Source organism: Hemitrygon akajei, chromosome 16 (genome assembly GCF_048418815.1).
Source record: "Hemitrygon akajei chromosome 16, sHemAka1.3, whole genome shotgun sequence".
Taxonomy (NCBI): domain Eukaryota; kingdom Metazoa; phylum Chordata; class Chondrichthyes; order Myliobatiformes; family Dasyatidae; genus Hemitrygon; species Hemitrygon akajei.
Genome location: NC_133139.1, coordinates 50,362,751 through 50,386,731, shown reverse-complemented (window position 1 = coordinate 50,386,731; position 23,981 = coordinate 50,362,751). Strand labels below are relative to the sequence as shown.

The 23,981-nt window shown below is 43.1% G+C and overlaps 1 protein-coding gene across 1 annotated transcript in view; it reads right to left on the bottom strand.

Moving 5' to 3' along the window:
* c16h19orf44 (chromosome 16 C19orf44 homolog) overlaps positions 1 to 19,208 on the bottom strand; it is a 48,762-nt gene extending 29,554 nt beyond the window's left edge. The window contains 4 exon segments of the mRNA XM_073068029.1: positions 1,357 to 1,986; positions 1,989 to 2,072; positions 17,538 to 17,663; positions 19,155 to 19,208. Coding sequence (XP_072924130.1) covers positions 1,357 to 1,986; positions 1,989 to 2,072; positions 17,538 to 17,663; positions 19,155 to 19,208 — 894 coding nt within the window.
* Between the last annotated feature and the right edge of the window lie 4,773 nt (positions 19,209 to 23,981).

The window sequence follows — 23,981 nt, the reverse complement described above, 5'->3', positions numbered from 1 at the left end:
TCCCTGTCACTACTGCTCTCTTCTTTTCCCTCCTTCCTTTCTGAGCTGAGGGTCCAGTCTCGGTGCCAGAGACGCGACCACTACAACATGTCCCTGGTAGGTTGTCCCCACTAACAGTATCCAAAACAGTATACCTATTGTTTACGGGAATGGCCACAGGGGTGCTCTGCTCTTTCTGTCTATTCCCCTTCCCTCTCCTGACAGTCACCCAGTTAACTGTCTCCTGACTTTTAGGAGTGACTGTCTCCTTGAAACTCCGATCTATTACGCAGTTCATCCAGCTCCAGCTCCCCAACTCAGTTTGACAGCAGCTGTACCTGGATGCACTTTTTGCAGGTGTACTCATCAGAGACAATTGTGCTGTCCCTGACTTCCCACATCCTACAATTGGAGCACTGGACTGCCTCCATTACCAACTCCTAAGTCAATTAAATTAATTAAAGAAACTTACCTGGCCTTACCTCACCGGGAGCAAGTTCATCCTCTGCTTCTTTTCGCCAAAACTTCTCAAGCCAAAGCCTCAAAGCTCCACTCCTTCACTGGCCTACTCACTCATTGGCCGCTCTGCTTGAGCTACCCCTCTTTTTATTTGTTTGGGCTTTCCAATTTTTGATTACTCAATCAGCTGCTTTCTGCTGAGTCTGAGCTATTCAAATCTTGATCAACTTGATTGCACAATCCAACTGCCAAAACCTCTCGGGCCAAGGCCTCAAGCTTCCACTCCTTCACTGGCCGCTCACCACTGTTCTAAAATTTTCATCATGAATTCAAATACTGCCATTCTCTCACCTCTGTAAACTCTTTCAACCCTAAAATTCTCTGTCAATCTGTACTTCTCCAATTCTTATTTCCCATGCATTTCCAACATCTTTTCCTCCACCACTGGTTGCTTTGCTTTTACTTACCACCAAAAGCTCTCCATTCTTTTCTTTCACAACCCCCCCCCTTAAATCCTACCTCTTCAAGCAAACCTATGATAACATGCCCTAATACTAGTTCATTCTTCCCAATATTTCTTTATTTACTTTTATTTAGAGATACAGCACAGTAAAAAGCCATTCAGCCCAATTACACTCATGTGACCAATTAAACTACATACCCATATGTCTTTGAAATATTGGAAGAAAGTTATAAACATTGGTGGAATTGAACCTGGGTCACTGGTGTAATAGTGTTACGCTATTGTGACATCCTATGCTCTTAATGAAGAAGGCCCTCTGCTTTTACCAGATCCATTGGTAGCTTAGTTTCTCATTTTGATATGGCACTGGAGATAGGTTTCGGAAATGCTTCCTGCATTAGAAACAAGATAAAAATGTACACAGGCATTGAAATAATACTATGTGTATACACTACCTGTTTGTGCAATTTGGAACCATGTGGTGGGGTTCTTTGTGATCTTTTAGTATGTTCACTTTCAGAGAGTTCTAGGGAGCCTTCCAACATCTTTTTCATTTCTTCTTCATCACTATCAATTGTGCCCACTTTGACTGGAGTGTTAAGTTGTGCTTGAAGATCTTTTATTGAAGATTCCACTTTATTCTGAACCTTTGCATTAAACTCTTGTTTCACTGCAGTATCTATCACTCTCCTCAGAAACCTGCTCCCTCGTCCACTTAGCTCAGTACTTGATTTGGGAGAAAGTTGCTCATCATCAGACACCTGTACATTTTCATCAGCATTGATCTGATGTTTATTCAGCTTTCTGTTCGTTATTTCATGTTCCACTTGGGCCAATCTGGCCAGCACAGCATTAGAGGATCTGAACCTTCCTGATGCAGCATTAAGGCTTCTTGAGTCTGCTTCATCAGCCTTCTTCAATGCACAGTTGCTTACTTTCAGACTCTGTGATGCTGTTGATTTGTCTGCTTTCTTCAAGAATCTACTAGAAGTCAATAGCTGCTTACAGATACCTTCTGGTTTTATAGCAGCTGCAGTTTTTGCATATTGTTTTCTTTTCCATTTATTTTCCATGGTATCCTCTACGGGGAAAGATTGCTCAGGTAACCAATTTCATTGTTGAAAGGACTGCCCATTAGGGCACTGTTTTGCTTACAGACAGTCATATAGTCCTGTAAATATCAGAGTAACAGATTAGAATATAGTTCTCAAAAAGAAAGTGTACAGATTCAAGCAAGTCCAGAGGTCAAATTTATTACAACAGTTAACAGTTACAACTTTCTATCCCAGATGAACTAAGGGGAAAAAGCTTCAAAAGGAAATTAAAAGAGATGTTGCTGGAAGTATTCTGCAGATCCAGCAACATCTGTGAAAGGAGAAACAAAGTCCATGATCTTTTGTGAAAATTGGAAAAGTTAGAAATAGAACATGTTTTAAATTGCAGAGAAGTGGGTGGTGCAAAGAGGAAAGAGTAGAGAGAACAGGCAGCACCTATGGAGAGACAAAAACTGGGTTAATACTAAGGCTTTCATCAGATCTGGAAAATAATGACATAAAAAAGCCAGTTATCTGAAATTGCTGTAATCAAACTCAAGTTCCAAGGGCTGTGACACCCATAGATGATGCAAACTTCTTAACACCCTGATGGGGTTGATGTTGAACTGATGTGACAGTGGAGTCTAGTCCTAGGGATCACAGTCACACAATAAAGGGTGGGCCATTCAGCACAATGATGAGAATATTTTTTCATTGAGGCAAGTCAGATTGAAGGCGGAGCTTAGGAGAGGGTTAATGGCACCTAATGGCAACTCCTTTGTTTGCATCTTCAGAAACAGCTCTATTTCCATCTTTATTATCTGCTTATCCCTTTCAGGGTTCTTTTGAGCCCCTGACCTGGAGTTACACACTGACTGTGATTTTTTGTGGGAATGGGACCCGCTCTCAGGGTTTCACAACTGGCCGCTGTTCGGCACGCCAAGAGCTCCGCTCACCGTCGAAGGACTGAGATTCCGTGGCTCTGGAGATGGGGGAGTAATCAGAGGTCGGTGTCCGGGCAGGAGATTGGTATGTTGTGGGAGGTGGAAGATCTAAGGCTGTGTGCCCAGAGATCCAAGATCTTTCTGCATAGAGCTTGGAAAAAGCGATGCAACAGACTTTAAACACCGTAAACCAGCAAGTTGTTTGAAATGTCTCCTCTCTTGCTGTGAAACGGAGACATATCTTTCTCTCTTATTAGGGAGAGAGGGAGTCTGTGGTATGTCAAATGCTGGGTGAACAACATATACTTTCAAGTATTGCAAGTCTGTGTCTTTGCTGCTGCCCACGCTTGAGTGCTTGGTGGCTGGTGCCGATGCTTTTTTTGCCAGTTGGGGGAGGGGGATTGTTGCTTGCTGCTGCTTACGCGCAGGAGTGAGGGGAGCTTGGGGGGGACTTCAGGGTTCTAATATTTAACTGTCATCCATTCTTTGGGGGCACTCCTCTGTTTTCATGGATGGTTGCAAAGAAAAAGCATTTCAGGATGTATATTGTGTTCATTTCTCTGACATTAAATGTACCTTTGAAACCTTTGAATATTACACATTTCTCTACACACTAAAGTTGTGGACGTTCACTAGGTACGTCCAAGACAGAAATAGAATTTAGATATTAAAGATGTCAACCGAAATGGATTTAATGCAGGAAAGTAGCACTAGGGTTAAATATTAGCCATTTTCTTGTGAACTGGTCACTTATTCATTATTTGAATTTTCCATTGCTGAGTCTATCACATCCAGAGCCCCAAATACAGCACAGGTTGATGCTTCACTTTGAAGCTATATTTTGTTCCCTGGAGAGTGGAAAAAGAGCTAAGAGACAGGTATTACAACCCTTGCATTTACATGGGAAGGTGTTGTGAGAAGGGGATGTTAAAAGAATGAACCAGGGAACAGTGACTTTGAAATACTGAAAGGGGTTGTAACTGGTAGTGAAATCACATTGAAGGTGGCAGAAATTACAAAGGATGATCTGGTAATTCACCTGGTGAGGCCGTAGATAAAGTCATATTCTTTCTCTGGGTCAAAGGCGAGGGACTGAGAATACAAGTGCAGGAAATATGATAGACATAGTTAATAATCCTGTCAACTAAAGTGAAGCAAAAGCCATGGCTAAAGATAAAGGAAGGATTTTTGAAAGTGTAGAACGAAGAGTGGTCACAGCAGCCACAGGAGCCTTTGGACTCGAGATGAATATTTATTCTAAATTATCATTGGAGATGGAATAAGGTCTAGAAAGGTAAGAGTTAGAAATGAGCCATGAGAAAATGAGAGACAGCTGGAAAATAGCAACAAAGGTATTGAAACTTTCAAGTTCTATGAGGAATTGTGCAAGCTTTGAGAGGAAATCTGAAATTTCATCAAAAAGGGTGAAGTGAATTAAAAATGGAGGAGGGATTTAAAGAATGAGTAATTGATTGACAGAACTTACATGTGAGATAACACAAAATCCACAGGCTAGGGAATGAGGAATAACCTAAGACAATCCATACACTTAAATGGGGGGGGGGGGGGGGGGAAGTTATGTATTACAAGTATTAGAACAGCACGGAACAGTACAAGCCCTTCAGCCACATGTGCTGACCTATACAAACCTACTCCACAATCAAGATAATCCTTCACTCATACACAGGCTAATACCCTCCATTTTTCCTACATCTACGTAGCTATTCAAGTCTCTTAAATGTCCCTATTGCTTCAGTGTTAACTATCACAACCAGCAGTGTGTTCCAGGTACTCATCAATCTCTGCAAATAAAACCTACCTCTGACATCTCTCCTATGCTTTTCTCCACTCACTTTAAATTGATGTCCTTGGGTATTGACCATTGCAACCCTGGGAAAAAAGGCACTGATTGTTTGTGCTTTCTACACCTCTCATAATCTTATATACACCTTTATCAAGTCACCTCTCATTGTCCTTCACTCCAAAGAGAAAAGCCCTAGCTCCATGAAACTTTCTTCATAAGGCATGCTTTCCAAATCAGGCAGAATCCTGGTAAATTTTCTCTGCACTCACTCTAAAGCTTCCACATCCTGTAGCACACAAGCTCTTCCACTTTTACCTGGGAGGTTAGAGAGCACACTGTTTGCCGGCTCCTGTAGGGATTTGTCTACAAGCCCACCTTTTGCCATGGCATGATTGCCAAAGGCCTGCAGTGCATTCAGTTAGACCCCACTGTCTCTGTATTCCACTACATAGACGATGTGCTGCTACAGGGACCCTTGTAGGAGGTACTGAGGCAGGCCCTAGAAAAGGTGGTCACCTCTCTGCAAGAACAGAGTTGGTCCACCAACCCCGATAAAATACAGGACCCCAGCCAGAATGTTATATTCTTGGGCATACAGTAGCATTCTGGGCAGTGGGTGGGCATACAGTAGCATTCTGGGCAGTGGGTGGGCATACAGTAGCATTCTGGGCAGTGGGAGAAAACAGATCAGCCTAGGTGCATGAGCTTGGGTGCTGCCATCCCCACCTCCAAAGAGGAAATGCAGTGCTTTGTGGAGCTCACAGGGTATTGGCGTCAGCACATCCCTACCTAATGATGATGTTGTGCCTCCTGTACCAGATCTCCCAGTAAAGAACCCCCTCCAAAGGGGTTGCAAGCAGCAGGATGCCTTTGAAACTGCCAAGGAGCGGTAGAGCAGGCCCACCCTGGACCCCTAGACAGAGATAGGTGCCATTCGGGCAGCAGATTTCAGCTACCCTCAGGATAGCTGAGAGGAGCCTGTGGCAGGTGATGAAGAATTGCATTTCATTGGGTTTTGGACAAAAATCTTTCCTGAGGCACTGACCCACTTCACCCCCTTCAAGAGGCAGTTGTTGACATGCTTCTAGGCTCCCTTGGCCACAGAACAGCAGATTGCTTCTGAGTCAGTCATGCTGCAACCATACTTCCCTATCATGCAGTGGGTAAAGTATCAATGTAACCCATCGAGAGGGCCGTGCCCAGCTGCCCTTGCATTTTCAAATGGAAGTGCTACATTGTAAAGAAGAGTCCCAATGGGATAGGCTGCTTCCATGAGTAGCTTATGGCTCTCCCTGATAACGACCACTACATCCTCATTGAGTTTCTCACCATCGAACCCTCACTCATACAGTGAGATAAACCAGGGGTCCCCAACCTTTTTTGCACCACGGACTGGTTTAATATTGACAATATTCTTATGGACTGGTCAACGGGGGGTGGGGGGGGGGGGGGGGTGGTGTTATTCACGACCGGAATATAGATGAAAAGTCACTTCCAAGTGGCTAATACACTCAATTTCATTTCCAAAAGGGTTTATCTAACAAATTTAATATTAAACACACAGCGCATATTTTCCTCACATTAATATAGTGATAGGTCAATTATATGTCACTTATAAGTCAATAGCATCATAACATTTTAAGTCACGTTTGGATAGTAAACACAGTGCATATTTTCCTCATATAAACATATAAAATCATTGCAACACACCAATATCGCTGAGTCAGTGGGAGCCCTGGGCTTGTTTCCCTGCAACAAGATAGTCCCATCAAGGGGTGATGGGAGACAGCGATACTCGAAGGGGGTTCCTTGTGCCCAGTCTATTCCGCAATTTAGTTTACATTGCATTCACTGCAGAAAACCCTGCTTCACAGAGATATGATGTTGGAAACGGAAGCAATGTTTTCAGTGCTTTCATGGTTATCTCAGGATATTCAGCCTTGACTTTGATCCAGAATGCCGCCAGAGATGTTATGTCAAACATACTTTTCAGCCCACCGTCATTTGCAAGCTGGAGGAGTTGATCTTCTTCCCGCGCTGACATGGATGATTCACCGGGGACATTCACAAATGGGTCATGGACCCATTCCTTTGCATGTCTTGGGTCATTTGCGGTTGGGAAGTAACGCTTGAATTCTGTCAACAGTGAAGATAGGTGATCGCGCACCAGCTGTGAGAAGAACGGTGCAGCCTCAGTCTCTCCCAAAATCCCAGCTAATGTTGGGAACATGTCAAATATGCCCCTGTCCACTTGCTGACCCACAGTTCCAGCTTGGCTTTAAAATCAGACACTTTATCTGCCAACTTGAAGATGGTTGTCATTCTCCCCTGAAGTGACAAATTGAGTTCATTGAGCAGGTTGAAGATGTCACACAGATAAGCGAGTTTTGCTATCCACTCCTCATCACATGGTGACTCGTTAAGCCGTTCCAGCAGCTGTGCTATATCATCGATTCTCCTTGAAACTGTGGTAGCTGAAAGAGAAACCTGTGCCATCTTGTTAGCTGCAGCTTCTCCCAACATTTCATGGCACACGTCTTTGGCAGCAGGCAGAATCAATTCTTCACCAACAGTGAAAGGCTTCTTAGCCTTAGCAATACGGCTAGCCACTAAGTACAACATTCTCAGAGCAGCAGCATTTGTGGAGGTGGTGGCTCTCAGCACTTGCTTCTGTCCCGCTTGCTCATGTTTTTTTCCCACTCAAAAAACTCAAAAAGCAGGCCATAATGTCGTTAAGCCATTGCGCATGAGTGGGCGGGGCAACATCTCTCCATCTAAGGAAGATCAAGCGTCTAGCCAGGAGAGAGGCAAAGGATAGTATTCGGCATTTGGTCGGACCCAGACATAAATCTGTCTCGTCCCAAAAACCGAACAGAGCAATTAAGGGGTTTGGTTCTAGGTGCTGATTCAGAATACCCGATAGTGTAATGAAGACATCTTTCCAGAATTTCTCCAAGCTAGGACAGAACCAGTACATATGGATGAGAGAGGCCACGCCCCTCTTGCATTTATCACAGAGCGGACTAATGCCAGGGTAGAATCGAGATAGTTTAGATTTAGACATATGGGCGCTATGAACAATCTTAAACTGTAAAAGGCAATGGCGAGCACAAAGAGAGGTTGAGTTAACCGATTTGAGAACCGAGTCCCAGCTCTCCTCGGATAAGGAGATATTTAAATCCTGCTCCCAGGCCATTTTAATTTTATCCACAGGGGCCCGTCGTAGGGCTGCTAGTTTATCTCGGATAATTGATATTAAACCTTTACCTAGTGGATTAATGGAAAGAAATAGGTCCATAGCATTTTTCGCAGGCATTTCAGGAAAGTTAGGAATTAAAGGAGCAATAAAGTGTCGGATTTGGAGATATCTGAAAAAGTGAGCGTTAGGCAGGTTGAACTTAACGGAGAGCTGCTGAAAAGAAGCGAAGCGATTATCAATGAAGAGATCTTCAAAATGTCTAATGCCCTTCCTATACCAAACATGGAATGCTGAATCATACGTAGTAGGTAAAAAAAGGTGATTATGTGCGACAGGGCTAGAAACGGAAAACCCCTGGAAACCAGAGCATTTCCTGAACTGAGCCCATATACGCAATGTGTGTCTAACAAGAGGATTAGCTATTGATCTGGGCAGACTGCTAGGGAGTGCAGAGCCAAGAAGTGCAGATATAGATAATTCTTTAGTGGAGCTCAACTCCATTGCCACCCAGTTAGGGCACTCGGGTTGGCCGTGGAAGAAAGACCAGAAGGTAGCACAACGTATATTAGCTGCCCAATAATATAAGCGAAAGTTAGGTAAAGCCATGCCACCCTCTTTTTTAGATTTTTGGAGGTGGATTTTATTAATTCTAGAGCGCTTATTCTGCCACAGATATGACAAAATAATAGAGTCTAAGGAATCAAAAAAAGATTTAGGAATAAATGTTGGGATAGATTGAAGTAAGTATAAAAATTTGGGGAGAACATACATTTTAACAACATTAATACGACCTACCAAAGACATAGATAGAGGTGACCATTGTACCAGACTCTGTTTTATAGCATATGAAAGATTGACAAAGTTTTCACGAAAGAGATCTTTAAACTTCCTTGTGACTGTAATTCCAAGATAAGTAAATTGATTATGGACTACCGGTACTTTAAAAGGGAGATCACGAAATATTAGTTCTTGTGCTTCTTTATTAATTGGGAAAAGTTCACTCTTATGTAAATTAAGTTTATAGCCAGAGATCTGGCTAAACTGGTCAAGAAGTGAAAACATTAGAGGTAAGGATGTAGACGGATTTGAGAGAAAAAGTAATAAGTCATCAGCATAGAGAGAAACTTTATGCTCAACACCCCCTCTCCAAATCCCAGTCAATTCAGGACAGTTTCGAAATGCTATCGCCAGAGGTTCTATAGCCAAATCAAAGAGAAAGGGACTTAAGGGGCATCCCTGACGGGTGCCACGTTTGAGATTAAATACTTGGGATTTCTGAAAATTAGTTAAAACAGAAGCAGTAGGACACAGGTACAGCAATTGGATCCAAGAGATGAAACTTTGGCCTTGGTCAAATTTTTCTAAGACTGCAAAAAGGTAGTTCCACTCTATACGATCAAATGCTTTCTCCGCATCGAGGGAAATAACACATTCAGGAGTCCCAGTTAGATAGATAGATAGATACTTTATTCATCCCCATGGGGAAATTCAACATTTTTTCCAATGTCCCATACACTTATTGTAGCAAAACTAATTACATACAATACTTAACTCAGTAAAAATATGATATGCATCTAAAATCACCCTCTCAAAAAGCATTAATAAATAGCTTTTAAAAAGTTCTTAAGTAGTTTACTTAAATACATTGAATCCTAACCCCGGCACTTTAACATATCTTACTCCTGGCGGTTGAATTGTAAAGCCGAATGGCATTGGGGAGTATTGATCTCTTCATCCTGTCTGAGGAGCATTGCATCGATAGCAACCTGTCGCTGAAACTGCTTCTCTGTCTCTGGATGGTGCTATGCAGAGGATGTTCAGGGTTTTCCATGATTGACCGTAGCCTACTCAGCGCCCTTCGCTCTGCTACCGATGTTATACTCTCCAGTTCTTTGCCCACAACAGAACCCGCCTTCCTTACCAGCTTATTAAGACGTGAGGCATCCCTCTTCTTAATGCTGCCTCCCCAACACGCCACCACTAAGAAGAGGGCGCTCTCCACAACTGACCTATAGAACATCTTCAGCATCTCACTACAAACATTGAATGACGCCAACCTTCAGTTGGAGCTGAGTATAAAATATTAAATAGACGCCGAATGTTAAAAAAAGGAGACGGTTTTTAATAAAGCCTGTTTGGTCATCAGAGATAATGGAAGGAATAACGGTTTCTAATCTATGAGCCAACACTTTATCATTAGGCCTTTTATGTCCCTATCACCTCTTCCAAAGAAACTCTCAAGTGACATTTGTTTTTTACTCATTGAGTACTTGTAGGTTAATGACCGACTGATGACCTCGCATGCATTGAAGTTCAACAGTGGACATGACAGGGAATGAGGCTGACTCGTATCGTTTCATATAACCAGATCATATCATTCCCTCACAGCCCAGTAGCACATGCTTTGCGGCCTGGTACCGGTCCGTGGCCCGGTGGTTGGGGACCACTGAGGTAAACCCTAGGAGGACTTGATCAGACCTGGCAGCAAGTCTGGTTTTCAGACAGCTCCAACCATTGGTGGAACAGTAAACAATGATGGAAGACTACTGCTCTTCACCTTGTATCAGGGAGTGTTGTTACCCAGGAGGGCAGGGGGGATCTAACAGATTGGCTGAGCTGATGGCTGCAACCTTGTACCTCAAGAAGGTGACAGAGCCTGTGAGGAGCAGTGGCTAATGGCATGGTATTGTGGATGTCTCATTGTTCTGGGCAGAACTGCGATGTGCACAGGTCACCCCCCTGGGAGGATGCACATCAACACCCTATCACAGTCTACCATGTGGATCCCGTCACTACTGAGGCTATACATAATGTTGCTGTTGATTGAGCGACACTGATTTTTCCAAGGACAGGGACCGTGGGTGCCTGATGATATGGACACACTAGAAGAACAGGGGAGGGAGAGATGGGGAGGAGCAAAGAAATAGACAGAAGCTTGAGGGGTGGCGTTGATGTTTGGTGAGCCCAGGACAGCAGCTGTGAGCTGCCCTACCTGCTAGCAGGTTGTGCCCAAGGGGCACAGGGGCTGTTCAGGTATGGCAAGTAGAATATGCAAAGCCTCTGCCACCACTGAATGAGCAATGATATGTGCTTACAATGGTGGACACATATTCTGGGGTTCTGGTGGCAGTGCTGTGGGGCCATGCTGAGCAGGAAAGCAGAATAAAAGGTTTACAACACTTGTCATTCATGTATGGGATTTCCTGGGAGATCCAGTCTGACAATGGCTCAAATTTTGCAGAAGCTAAAGTCCAGGGGTAAGCTGTGGAGTCCAACATTTTGTAGGTGTTCCTCATCCCATACTACCCCTAGGCAGTAGGGATGATCAAGCATATGAATGGGCTGTTAAAAGAGCAAATTAAGTTACTGACTCCCACCCTCACCTTTCAAGGCTGAGTGTGCTGTAACAAGCAGTGGACAACCTGAACTCCCGGCCAGTGGGCCTGGGAGGGTCCCTGATGTCCCAGCACTTGGCAGTACCAGATCATACGAAGGTAGAAGGGGTGGTGTTAGAGGAGGAATTGGGTAAAGTTTGGGTGCAACATCCACAGGGGCAATCAGAGCAGGGGGAGATTGTGGTGCATAGACCAGGGAATACACAATTATGTTACCAGGGCATAGTCTATCTAAATACCAGCAACTAAGCAGGAGGGATTAAGATTGTGTCTCCTTACATTACAGAATGGCAAAGTGGTAGATGCTGACAACAGTGATGATGATGGTGGTCAGTACAACACATTCCTACAGATGGCATGTGATCATGCAAACCACACCAGCACTTTGACCTGAATGAGGGTGCCAATCCACACTGCAAAAAAAGGGGTGCCACTGATACCAATCCCAGTTAACAACAAAGAAAAGGACTGTTGAAAGAACTTGTCCAGCTTCTCTTGCCACTCTGGAGGTTGGTGAACTACTGTAGAACACTGGGTAGAAGCCAGTGGGCTGATAATTCTGGGTATCATAGTGTTACAGTATAGTGGGGCGTCTGTGGGGCCTACTAGCCTGTGGGCCATATGTCATGGTGCTTTGAAGGGTAGAATGTTGCAGTAAGTATCAATCTTACCTGTTTATTGAAAGCAGTGGTAGCTAGGAATTAGCCTGTTTAGGAAGCATTGCCGCTGTTTGGCATCACAGCTCCAGCTGATGCTGTCATGGCATCAGTAGAATATAAATCTAGCATGCTGGGTCGCAACTGGTGCTGAGGGAACTGTGCAGCAGTGAGACAGAACCTGAGTGCACACTTTAGATAAGTATTTGTAATTGGGTGTAACTACAAGGCTTTACTGAATGTTTAATGCCTGTCTGTCCTGTAGATAAACCATTAACTTACCTGTAGTAAGTGTCTTCTGTCCCCATTCACCAAACACACAAGAGTACGGATCCCAGAACAGATCCCTGCAGAACACCACTGATCATCATCCTCCAGGCAGAATATGTTCCAAATACAACTAGCCTTTGCTTTCTGTGGACAAGACAATTTTGAATCCACACAGCAAAGTTTTCATTGTATCCCAGGCCTCATGATTTTCTAGATAAGCATACCATGAGGAACCTTGCCAAACGCCTTACTAAGATCTACATCGACCATTCTCTGCTTTCATCAATTTGTTTGGCCATAGAGCTCTACAGCACAGAAAAGGGTCCTTCAGCTCATCTAGTATGTGTCAAACTATTATTCTGTCTAGTCAAATCAACCTGCACCTGAATCACAGCCCTCCACACCCCTCCTATTCATGTACTTATCCAAATTTCTCTTAAACATTCTTAATGTTGTTATAGCCTAGGGTGGTAATGGGGACAGAGTACCTATTAAATGCTCCCAATGGTGTGTGCCTCAAATAGCATCTGACAACTAAGTCCAGCTCCTGGCCTTCACATATGGCTTGGCTACTAAGCCTGGCAGAACCAAATTTTTTGACAGGAGAAGGGGCAAAGGTGGGTTACTGGCACCTTAAAACCAAGTCGAGTCACTTTTATTGTCATTTCGACCACAACTGTTGGTACAGTACATAGTCAAAATGAGACAATTTTTTTTCAGGACCATGGTGTTACATGACACAGTACAAAAACTAGACTAAACTACGTAAAAAATAGAAAAAAAAAACTACACTAGACTACAGACCTACCCAGGACTGCATAAAGTGCACAAAACAGTGCAGGCATTACAATAAATAATAAACAAGACAATAGGGCAGTAAGGTGTCAGTCCAGGCTCTGGGTATTGAGGAGTCACATTGGACAGATGGGGCTTGTCAGCCATGGTTGACAGTTCATCAGATAGAAAGAGGAAGACTCTGATTTCAAACCTCCACTGCCTTGCAGCTATACCCACTCACAGGGAAGGCTTTGGCAGTAAACCCCAAGGGAAAAATCCAGAACTGGAGTCCCTAAGGAATTCATACATTGAGTCAATGCTGACTGACAACTCCTGCGATGGTGCTGGTACCAAACTGTATTGATCTTTGCCGTTCCTTTGGGTTCTCAGATGCATGGAGAAAGGGAGCTTGCTACATGGGCAGCAGCTTGCTCTCCATATTGTACTGCCCAGGCCTGCGTATCTAGACAGCTAGGACGCAATACCCTTGGTCAACTCTGACCGATGGAGGCCTCAGCTTAAATTTAAAATCAAACTTGCATCCACCACTTCCACTAGCATTCTCACCATAATCTGAGTGGCATACACAAAGTACTGGAGGAATTCAGCAGGCCAGGCAGCATTTATGGAAAAGAGTACAGATGAAGTTTTGGGCCAAGACCCTTCAACAGGGCTGGAGAAAAAATGATGAGGAGTGGGGTTAAAACGTGGGGGGAGGGGAGGGAGAAGCACAAGGTGATAGGTTAAAATGGGAGGAGGAAGGATGAAGTAAAGAGCTGGGAAGTTGATTGGTGAAAGAGATAGAGGGCTGGAGAAGGGGGAGTCTAAAAGGAGCGGACAGAAGGCTCGTGAAAGAAAGAAAAGGGGGGAGGAACACCAGAGGGAGGTGATGGGCAGGCAAGTAGATAAGGTGAGAGAGGGAAATGGTGAAGGGGGGGTGTTGCCATGACTGGAAGTACAAGAAATCAAAGCCTGTTAGTATCTACCCTATCAATACCCCTTATAATTTTGTATATCTGTATCAAATCTCCCCTCATTCTCCAACACTCCAAGGAATAATGACCTAATCTCAAAGTCCAAAGTAAAATTTATTATCAGAGTATATACGTCACCACATACAACCCTGAGATTCTTTTTTCAGCAGGCATACTTAGCAAATCTATAGAACAGTAACTAAACAGGATCAATGGACAACAAATTGTGCAAATGTAGATATAAATAAATAATGAGCATGAAATGACATGGCAAAAGAGTCCTTAAATGAGTGTAGTTATCCCCTTTTGTTCAAGAGCCTGATGGTTGAAGGACAGAAACTGTTCTTGAACCTGGTGAGATTCCTGAGGCACCTGTACCTTCTACCTGATGACAGCAGCGAAAAAAAGAGCATCCTGGGTGGTGATCTTTGATAATGGATGCTGCTTTTTCTTTTTTACGGCAGTGTTTTATGTAGATGTGCTCAATGGTTGGGATCTGTTCAGCCTTTCCATATAACTCAGGTCCTCAAATCCCAGCAATATCCTTGTAAACTTTCTTCTGTATTCTTACAACCTGTTTGATATCTTTCTTGTAGGTAGGTGAATGAAACTGCACACAATACTCCAAAGTAGACCTCGCCAACATCTTATAACAACTTCAACATAACATCCCAATTCCTGTACTCAATATTTTGATTTATGATGGTGGTGGCATCCGTCGGTCTCGAGAGACCATGGATCTGTGCCTGGAGTTTCCAGGGTGCAGGCCTGGGCAGAGTTGTATGGGAGACCGGTAGTTGCCCAAGCTGCAGGCCTTCCCCTCTCCACGCCACCGATGTTGTCCAAGGGAAGGGCACTAGGGCCCATGCAGCTTGGCACCGGTGACATCGCAGAGCAATGTGTTGTTAAGTGCCTTGCTCAAGGACACAAACACGCTGCCTCAGCTGAGGCTCGAACCAGTGACCTTCAGGTTACTAGTCTGATGCCTTGCCCACTAGGCCATGCACCAACTTGAATCGCCAATTATGAAGGCCAGTGAAAACAAAAAATGTTGTAAACAGGTCAGGCAGCATCAATGGAAAGAGAAACAAAGTTAACTTTTTAGGTCCAAGGCACTGTCAGAACTAGAAAGAAAAACTGAGCCAAATATCACAGATGAAAGACTGACATAAATGGACAGCTCTGATAAGAGAAAAAAGGTGATTACCTACCGTCAGAAAATTCAATATTGAATCTTGAAGGAAGCAACATGACAAGATGGAAGACAAGGAGTTGTTCTTTAAGCTTGTACAGGCTTCACTATAACAGTATAAAAGGCTAGAGACAAAGAAATTAGAATCTCCGCCTCACTGACGATCAACACTGGTGCACCTCAGGGGTGTGTGCTTAGCCCACTGCTCTACTCTCTATATACCCATGACTGTGTTGCTAGGCATAGCTCAAATACCATCTATAAATTTGCTGATGATACAATCATTGTTGGTAGCATCTCAGATGGGGACGAGAGGGTGAACATGAGCAAGATATGCCGACTAGTGGAGTGGTGTCACAACAACAACCTGACAACAACCAAGACGAAAAGAGCTGATTGTGGACTTCAGGAAGGGTAAGACAAAGGAACACATACCAATCCTCACAGAGGGATCAGAAGTAGAAAGAGTGAGCAGCTAAAGTTCCTGAGTGTCAAGATCTCTGAGAATCTAACCTGGTCCCAAAATATTGATGCAGTTATAAAGAAGGCACGACAGCAGCTATACCGCATTAGGAGTCTGAAGAGATTTGGTAGGTCAACAAATACACTCAAAAATTTCTATAGATGTACCGTGCAGAGCATTCTGACAGGCTGCATCACTGTCTGGTATAGGGAGGCTGAAAGAAGCTGCAAAGGGTTGTAAATTTAGTCTCCACCATCTTGGGTACTAGCCTACAAAGTACCCAGGACATCTTCAAGGAGCAGTGTCTCAGAAAAGCAACATCTATTATTAAGGATCAACAGCACCCAGGCATGCCCTTTTCTCACTGTTACCATCAGGAGGTACAGAAGCCTGAAGTCACCCACTCAGCGATTCAGGAACAGCTTCTTCCCCTCTGCCATCTGATTCCTAAATGGACATTGAACCTTGGACACTACCTCACTTTTTAAATATATATCATTTCTGTTTTTTGCATGATTTTTAATCTATTCAATATTTGTATACTGTAATTGATTTACTTATTTATTATTATTATTTTATTTTGTGTTTTTTCTTCGATATTATGTATTGCATTGAACTGCTGCTGCTAAGTTAACAAATCTCACAACACATGCACAGATAATAAACCTGATTCTGATTGGGACGGGGAATTAAAGTGGGTGGCAACCGAAAGCTTCGTTTTCCTACCAATTTTGTCTGGCCTGTTGAGCTTGTCTCACAGCACTACTATTACAAAGAAAAAGAACTATTACAAGACAGAGAACTATAATCTCATTCTAAATATCACGTTTACTCATTTGGTTTTATCCCAAAGAGTTGCCCTTTTGCCTATTCATCTTTACTTTACCTTCTCTGCTGTAGAAATTTAATTTTTCTCTCTGACAAAGGGTCATTGACCCAAAACTTCAACTATTTCCCTTTCCATGTATGCAGTCTGACCTGATGAGTGTTTCCAACATTTTCTTTTTCATTTTAGATTTCCAGATCTTTAAAAAATATTCTCATTTATTGTGTATTTCAGCTCTCCTGAAAATGTCATTGAAAAATGTTGTACTAAAGTACAAAATCATTCTGTACCAATTGATGCAATTTGTCTCACTGAGTCTATGCAGGTTCTCAGAGCATTTCCATTCCATAGAACATTACAGCACAGAAACAGGCCTAGTCCTGCCTAGTTCTGCCTAGTCCCACTGACCTGCACCTGGACCATATCCCTCCATACACCTCTCATCCATGTACCTGTCCAAGTTTGTCTTAAGTGTTAAAAGTGAGCCCTCACAGTAATCTCTCACATGCCTATTAACTCCCCTGATTTTCCTGCCATCCATCTGTGATTTACTACAGCCAAATAACTTGCCAACCGGCACATCTTTGGGATCTAGGAGAAATCCAGAGCAGCTGAATGAGAGGATGTACACACTCAATACAGATACCACTCTCAGTCAAAATTGAACCAGGGTAGCTGCACTATTACATCATAATAAGGAACCTTAAGGAAATATGTAAATCAGAACAACTTGTAGGGCCACAGGGTAATAAGAAGAGCAGGAATGGGCCTGATGGGATTGCTCTGCTGGGTCTAATGGGCTAAATGTCTACTTCAGCATAATAGTTGTGGATGGTGCCCTACAAAATTATGGGGAAGAAAAGTAATAAATATAAACACAGGAAATATAGAAACAGTAAAAATCTAGAGAGATTGCTCTGTGTGGAGAAAAGGAGGTTGAGAAAACTTACATTATGAGACAAGAGTGAGTAAAATGAGAAAAGAAAAATAAATGACATATTTGACACAAAGTATGTAAATAGATGTTTTGAAAATCAATGCAAAATGGAACAAAAACAAAAAGAAACATGTAGCACTCAAGACCATGTTATGAAAAGTGTACCTGAAGTTCATCTCCACAGACATTGACGCTTTCCAGTATACTTTGCCCAGAGAGTTGGGCCTGAGCTCTTGCTAAGGCAGAACTTCCCAGTCCACTTCTTTTAAACATACTAACAAAATTAGAACACTTGATCAGGAAAGAGGCATTACTGAAAAACTGAGCAACACACACAAATTACCAGAGGAACTCAGCAGAACTGATGAAGGGAATCAGCCTGAAATGTCGACTGTTCATTTCCCTCCCTTAATAAAGCTTGATAAACTGAATTCCTCCAGCAATTTGTATGGGTTGCTCAAAATTATCCTGCATCTGCAGAATCTTGTGTCTCCATTATTGAAAGATTTCCTTTTAAGAATTAATGATTATTTGCAAACATATTCTTTAACTCCAAAAATCTTCTAGCAGTTTTTATTAGCTTCAAGTGTTTGACTGCTAATGTACAGTTGTAGCCAGTGAATGGCACCATTTCACTCTTTAGCCCATACTACAACATCTGAAATTCCCATGGGTCTATTCAGTCTTTTTCTATTTCTCATCTACACTGACAACATTACTGCAAACATTCAGCTTTAACTTATCACAATTGCATTTGAGCCTTCCACTGTACCTCACTGGTCACATTATGCTCTTTTAACATTGAGAACTTGATGAACAAAATTCCTTCAATTAGTTATTAAGACTAGAGCCACAGATTTATTTGTCCTATCAAACCCCATTCCCTAGTCACTAGGTCTCTTCTTGACAACTGTTTGAAATTGAATTCATCATTTGCAACTCCAGAATCATTATTGGCCCAGACCTTAGTTTCATACCTCAATCCATGGTAACACAAAGTACATTAATTCCATGTGTGTAACACAAACATGAGAAAATCTGCAGATGCTGGAAATCCAAAGCAATACAAACAAACTGCTAGAGGAACTCAGCAGGCCAGGCTGCATCTATGGAAAAGAGTAGACAGTCGATGGTTCAGGTCAAGACCCTTTATCAGGACTGGAAAGAAAGATGAGAAGTCAGGATAAGAAGGAACTGGGAGAGGGGGAAGCAGTACAAGATGGTAGGTGATAGTTGAGACTGGGAGAGGTAGAAGTAGTACAAGGTGGAAGGTGATAGGTGAGACTGGGAGAGGGAGAATTAGTACAAGGTGGTAGGTGATAGGTGAAACAAGGAAGGGAAGGAGAAGGGGATGAAGTAAACAGCTGGAAAGTTGATTTGTGATAGAGATAAAGGGTTGGAGAAGGGGGAATCTGATAGGAGAGGGTAGAGGACCATGGAAGAAAGGGAAGGAGGAGGATCACCAGAGGGATTACTGGGCAAATAAGGAGATAAGGTGAGAAGGGGAAACAAGAACAGGGAATGGTGAAGGGGGGGGGCAATTACTGGAAGTTTGAGAAATCGATGTTCATGCCATTAGGTTGGAGGCTACCCAGACGGAATACAAGGTGTTGCTCCTTCAAGCTGAGCATGGCCTCATCGCTGCAGTAGATGAGGCCATGTACTGACATAGAGGAATGGCAAGTAGAATTGAACTGGGTGGCCACCGAGCTATCCCACTTTTTGTGGTGTACAGATGAAGGTGCTTGGCAAAGCAGTCTCCCTATCTTCATTGGATCTCACCAATATAATGGAGGCCATACCAGGAGCACTGGATATAGCATATGACTCCAACATGCTCGTAAGTGAAGTGTTGCCTCACCTGGAAGGACTGTTTGGGATCCTGAATTGTAGTGAGAGGTGTGAGGGCAGGTATGGTACTTGTTCCACTTGCAAGGATAAGTACCAGGAGCAAGATCAATGGGGAGCGACGAGTGGAAGGGAATCATGTAGCTAGTGATTCCTGTTGAAAGTTGGGCGGGAAAGATGTGCCTAGTGATGGGATCCCAATGGAGATGGCAGAAGTTACAGAGAATAATGTGCTAGATGCAGAGGCTGCTGGTGTGGTAGGTGAGTATAAGAGGAACCCTATCCCTGAGGTGAGGGCAGATATGCATGAAATAGAAGAGATGTGGGTGAGGGCAGCGTTGATGGTGGAGGAAGGGAAGCTCCTTTCTCTGAAAAAGGAGGATATCTCAGTAGGTCAGAATGAAAAACCTCATCCTGACAGCAGATGCGACGGAAACAAAAAACTGAGAAAGGGAATGGCATTTTTACAAGTGACAGAGTGGGAAGAGGTATAGTCCAGATAGCTGTGAGAGTCAGTCAGTTTGTAAAAGATATCAGTAGATAAACTGTCTGCAGAGATGCAGACAGAGAAATTGAAAAAGGGGAGGGAGGTGTCGAAAATGGACCAGGTAAATCTGAGGGCAAGATGGAAGTTGGAGGCAAAATTGATTAAGCTGACCAGCAGCACCAATGCAGTCGTCGATGTAGAGTAGGAAGAGATGGGGAGCGATGCTGGTGTAGGCTTGGAACGTGGACTGTTCCACGTAGCTGACTAAAAGGCAGGCATAGCTAGGACCCATGCAAGTGCTCATGGCATAAAGGAAGTGGGAGGAGCTGAAGGAGAAATTATTGAGGGTGAGGACCAGTTCCACCCAACGGAAGAACATGATTGTGGAGGGGAACTGGTAGGGTCTGTTGTCCAGAACAAAGTGGAGAGCTTTAAGGCCTTCTTGATGGGGGATGGAGGTATATAGGGACTGGACATCCATAGTGAAAATGAGACAATTGGAGTCAGGGAACTTACAGTTATTGAAAAGATCAATAATGTGTAAAGAGTCGCGGATGTAGATAGGTAGGGACGACCCGGAGGGAATAAAACAGAGTCGAGATATGCAGATACAAGTTCAGTGGGGCAGGAATAAGCAAAAACAATGGGTCTACCTGGAGAGGCAGGTTTACGGAGCTTTTGGAGGAGGTAGAAAAGGGAGGTGCGGGGTGCAGGAACTATGAGGTTGGTGGCAGTGGATAGGAGATCCCCACACCTGATCATATCAGAGCTGATATGATCTGGATGATGGGGTGGTAAATTCCATTAGTAAGTATGCAGATGATACTAAGGTAGGAGGCGTTGTGGATAATGAAGTAGGTTTTCAAAGCTTGCAGGGAGATTTAGGCCAGTTAGAAGAGTGGGCTGAACGATGGCAGATGGAGTTTAATGCTAATAAGTGTGAGGTGCTACATTTTGGTAGGAATAATCCAAATAGGTACAAATAGGACATACATGGTAAATGGTAGGGCATTGAAGAATGCAGTAGAACAGAGTGATCTAGAAATAATGGTGCATAGTTCCCTGAAGGTAGGATCTCATGTGGATAGGGTGGTGAAGAAATGCTGGCCTTTATAAATCAGAGCATTGAGTGTAGGAGTTGGGTTGTAATGTTAAAATTGTACAAGGCACTGGTAAGGCCAAATTTGGAGTATTGTATACAGTTCTGGTCACCAAATTATAGGAAAGATGTCAACAAAATAGAGAGAGTACAGTGAAGATTTAATAGAATGTTACCTGGGTTTCAGCACCCAAGTTACAGGGAAAGGTTGAATAAGTTAGGTCTTTATTCTTTGGAGCATGGAAGGTTGAGGGGGGACTTGATAGAGGTATTTAAAATAATGAGGGGGATAGATAGAGTTGACGTGGATAGGCTTTTTCCATTGAGAGTAGGGGAGATTCAAACAAGAGGACATGATTTGAGAGTTAGGGGGCAAAAGTTTAAGGGTAACACGAGGGGGAATTTCTTTACTCAGAGAGTGGTAGCTGTGTGGAATGAGCTTCCAGTAGAAGTGGTAGAGGCAGGTTCAGTATTGTCATTTAAAGTAAAATTGGATAGGTATATGGATAGGAAAGGAATGGAGGATTATGGGCTGAGTGCGGGCCAGTGGGACTAGGTGAGTGTAAGCGTCGGCACGGACTAGAAGGGCCAAGATGGCCTGTTTCCGTGCTGTAATTGTTATATGGTTATAAGGTCAGTGAAGGTGTGGAAGACAATGACCTTAGCAGAGTCCTGTTTGGGGGGTAAGTAAGAAGAAGTGTTCGAGAGTTGTCGCCTGGCCTCAGCAAGTTAGTGGTCAATCAGCCATATGACTACATACTCTTATCTTTGGGTATGATGGTGAGGTTGGGGTTAGTACGGAGATCGTGGAGAGCAACGTGTTTAGAAGGAGTGAGGTCAGAATTGGACCAAGGAATGTTAAAGTTGAGAAGGGTGATGTCTCCAACTTTGTAATAATAAAAAACCATTTTCCCCATTGTTCTGGACAATTTTTGCTGAAATCTTCGTTCCTGTATTTGACCTCCAGAGTTTATTCCTATGATTTGCAAGAGCAATGTTACAGTAGTTATGCAGGATTTCAGTATGCAGGTAGATTAGGAAAATCAGGCTGGTCAGGATCCCAAGAGAGGGAATTTGTAGAATGCCTACAAGTTCACTTTTTAGAGCAACTCGTTTTAGAGTTTGTGGTTGAGCCTACTAGGAAAAAAAGCAATTCTGCATTGGGTGTTTAGTAATGAACCAGAAGGAGCTTAAAGTAAAGAAACCCTTGGTAGCATTGATTATAATATGATAGAACTCACACTGCAGTTTGAGAAGGAGAAGCTAAAATCAGATGTACCAGTACTACAATAGAGTAAAGGGAATTACAGAGGCATGAGAGAGGAGCTAGCCAAAGTTGAATGGAAGGGGACACTAGCAGGGACAAAGACGGAACAGCAATGGGTGAAGTTTCTGGGGGTAATTCAGAAGGCACAGAATAGATACATACCAAAGAAGAAAAGAAGAAGATGTATTCTAAAGACAGGTTGAGACAACTGTGGCTGACAAGAAAAGTCAAATACAGCATAAAAGCTAAAGGAAGGGCATATAAAATTGCAAAAAAAAAGTTAGAGGGAAATTGGAGGATTGGGTAGCTCTTAAAAAACCCAACAGAATAAAACTAAAAAGGCAATAAGGAGAGAAAAGATTAAGTATGAAGTTACGCTAGCCAATAATAAAAAGGATATCAAAAGTTTTTTCAGATATATAGAGAGTAAAATAGACAACATAGACAGTAGGTGCAGGAGTAGGCCATTCGGCCCTTCTAGCCAGCACCACCATTCACTGTGATCATGGCTGATCATACACAATCAGTACACTGTTCCTGCCCTCTCCCCATATCCCTCGACCCCGCTATCTATAAGAGCTCTATCTAACTCTCTCTTGAAAGCATCCAGAGACTTGGCCCCCACTGCCTTCTGGGGCAGAGCATTCCACATATCCACCACTCTCTGGGTGAAAAAGTTTTACCGCATCTCTGTTCTAAATGGCCTACCCCTTATTCTTAAACTGTGGCCTCTAGTTCTGGACTCACCCATCAGCGGGAATATGCTTCCTGTCTCCAGCGTGTCCAATTCCTTAATAATCTTATATATTTCAATCAGATATAAAAGAGAAACAAGAGTGGAAACTGAGGCTGGAGAAACAGGAATGGGGGAACAAAGAAATGGTGGATGAACCTAGTAAGTATTTTGCATCAGTCTTCACTGTGGAATATACCAGCAATTTACCAGAAATTCAAGTGTCAGGAGGCAGAAGTGAGTGTAGTTGCTACCACTAAGGAGAGGTGCTTGGGAAGCTAAAAGGTCTTAAGGTAGGCAAGTCACCTGTACTGGATAGACCACACCCTAGGGTTCTGAAACAGGTAGCTGTAAAGATTGTGGAGCTATTAGTGATGATCTTTCAAGAATTACTAGATTCTGGAATAGTTCCGGAGGAAAAATTGCAAATGTTACCTCATTCTTTAAAAAGGTAGAGGCAAAAGATAGGAAGTTATAGAAACATAGAAAACATACAGCACAATACAGGCCCTTCGGCCCACAAAGCTGTGCTTAACATGCCCCTACCTTAGAACTACCTAGGCTTTACCCATAGCCCTCTATTTTTCTAAGCTAAATTATAGGCCAATTCACCTGACTTCAGTGGTTGGGAAGATGTTGGAGTCCATTATGGAGGATGAGGTTTCATTAGACTTGGAGGAACATGATAAATTAGGTCAAAGTCAGCATGGGTTCTTTAAGAGGAAATCTTGCCTGACAAGGCCATTGGAATTCTTTGAGGAAATAATAGGGAGGATACACAAAGGAGAATCGGTTGATGTTGTGTACTTGGATTTTCAGAAGGCCGTTGACAACATGCCACACATGAGACTGCTAAGAGCCCATGTTATTACAGGAAAGATACTAGAACAGACAGAAGATTGACTGACTGTCAGAAAGCAAAGAGTGAGAATAAAGATGGTTGCTGGTGACTAGCGGTGTTCCACAGGGTTCAATGTGGGGACGCTTCTTTTCACCTTGATTTGGATAACAGAGTTTATGACTTTGTAGCCAAGTTTGCAGACATACACAAATAGTTGGAGGGGCAGATAGTGTTGAGGAAGCAGGGAGTCTGCAGAATAATTTAGACAGATTGGGAGAATGGGCAACAAGTGGCAGATGGAACATAGTGTAGCAAATGTTTTGAGAGGCTGGTC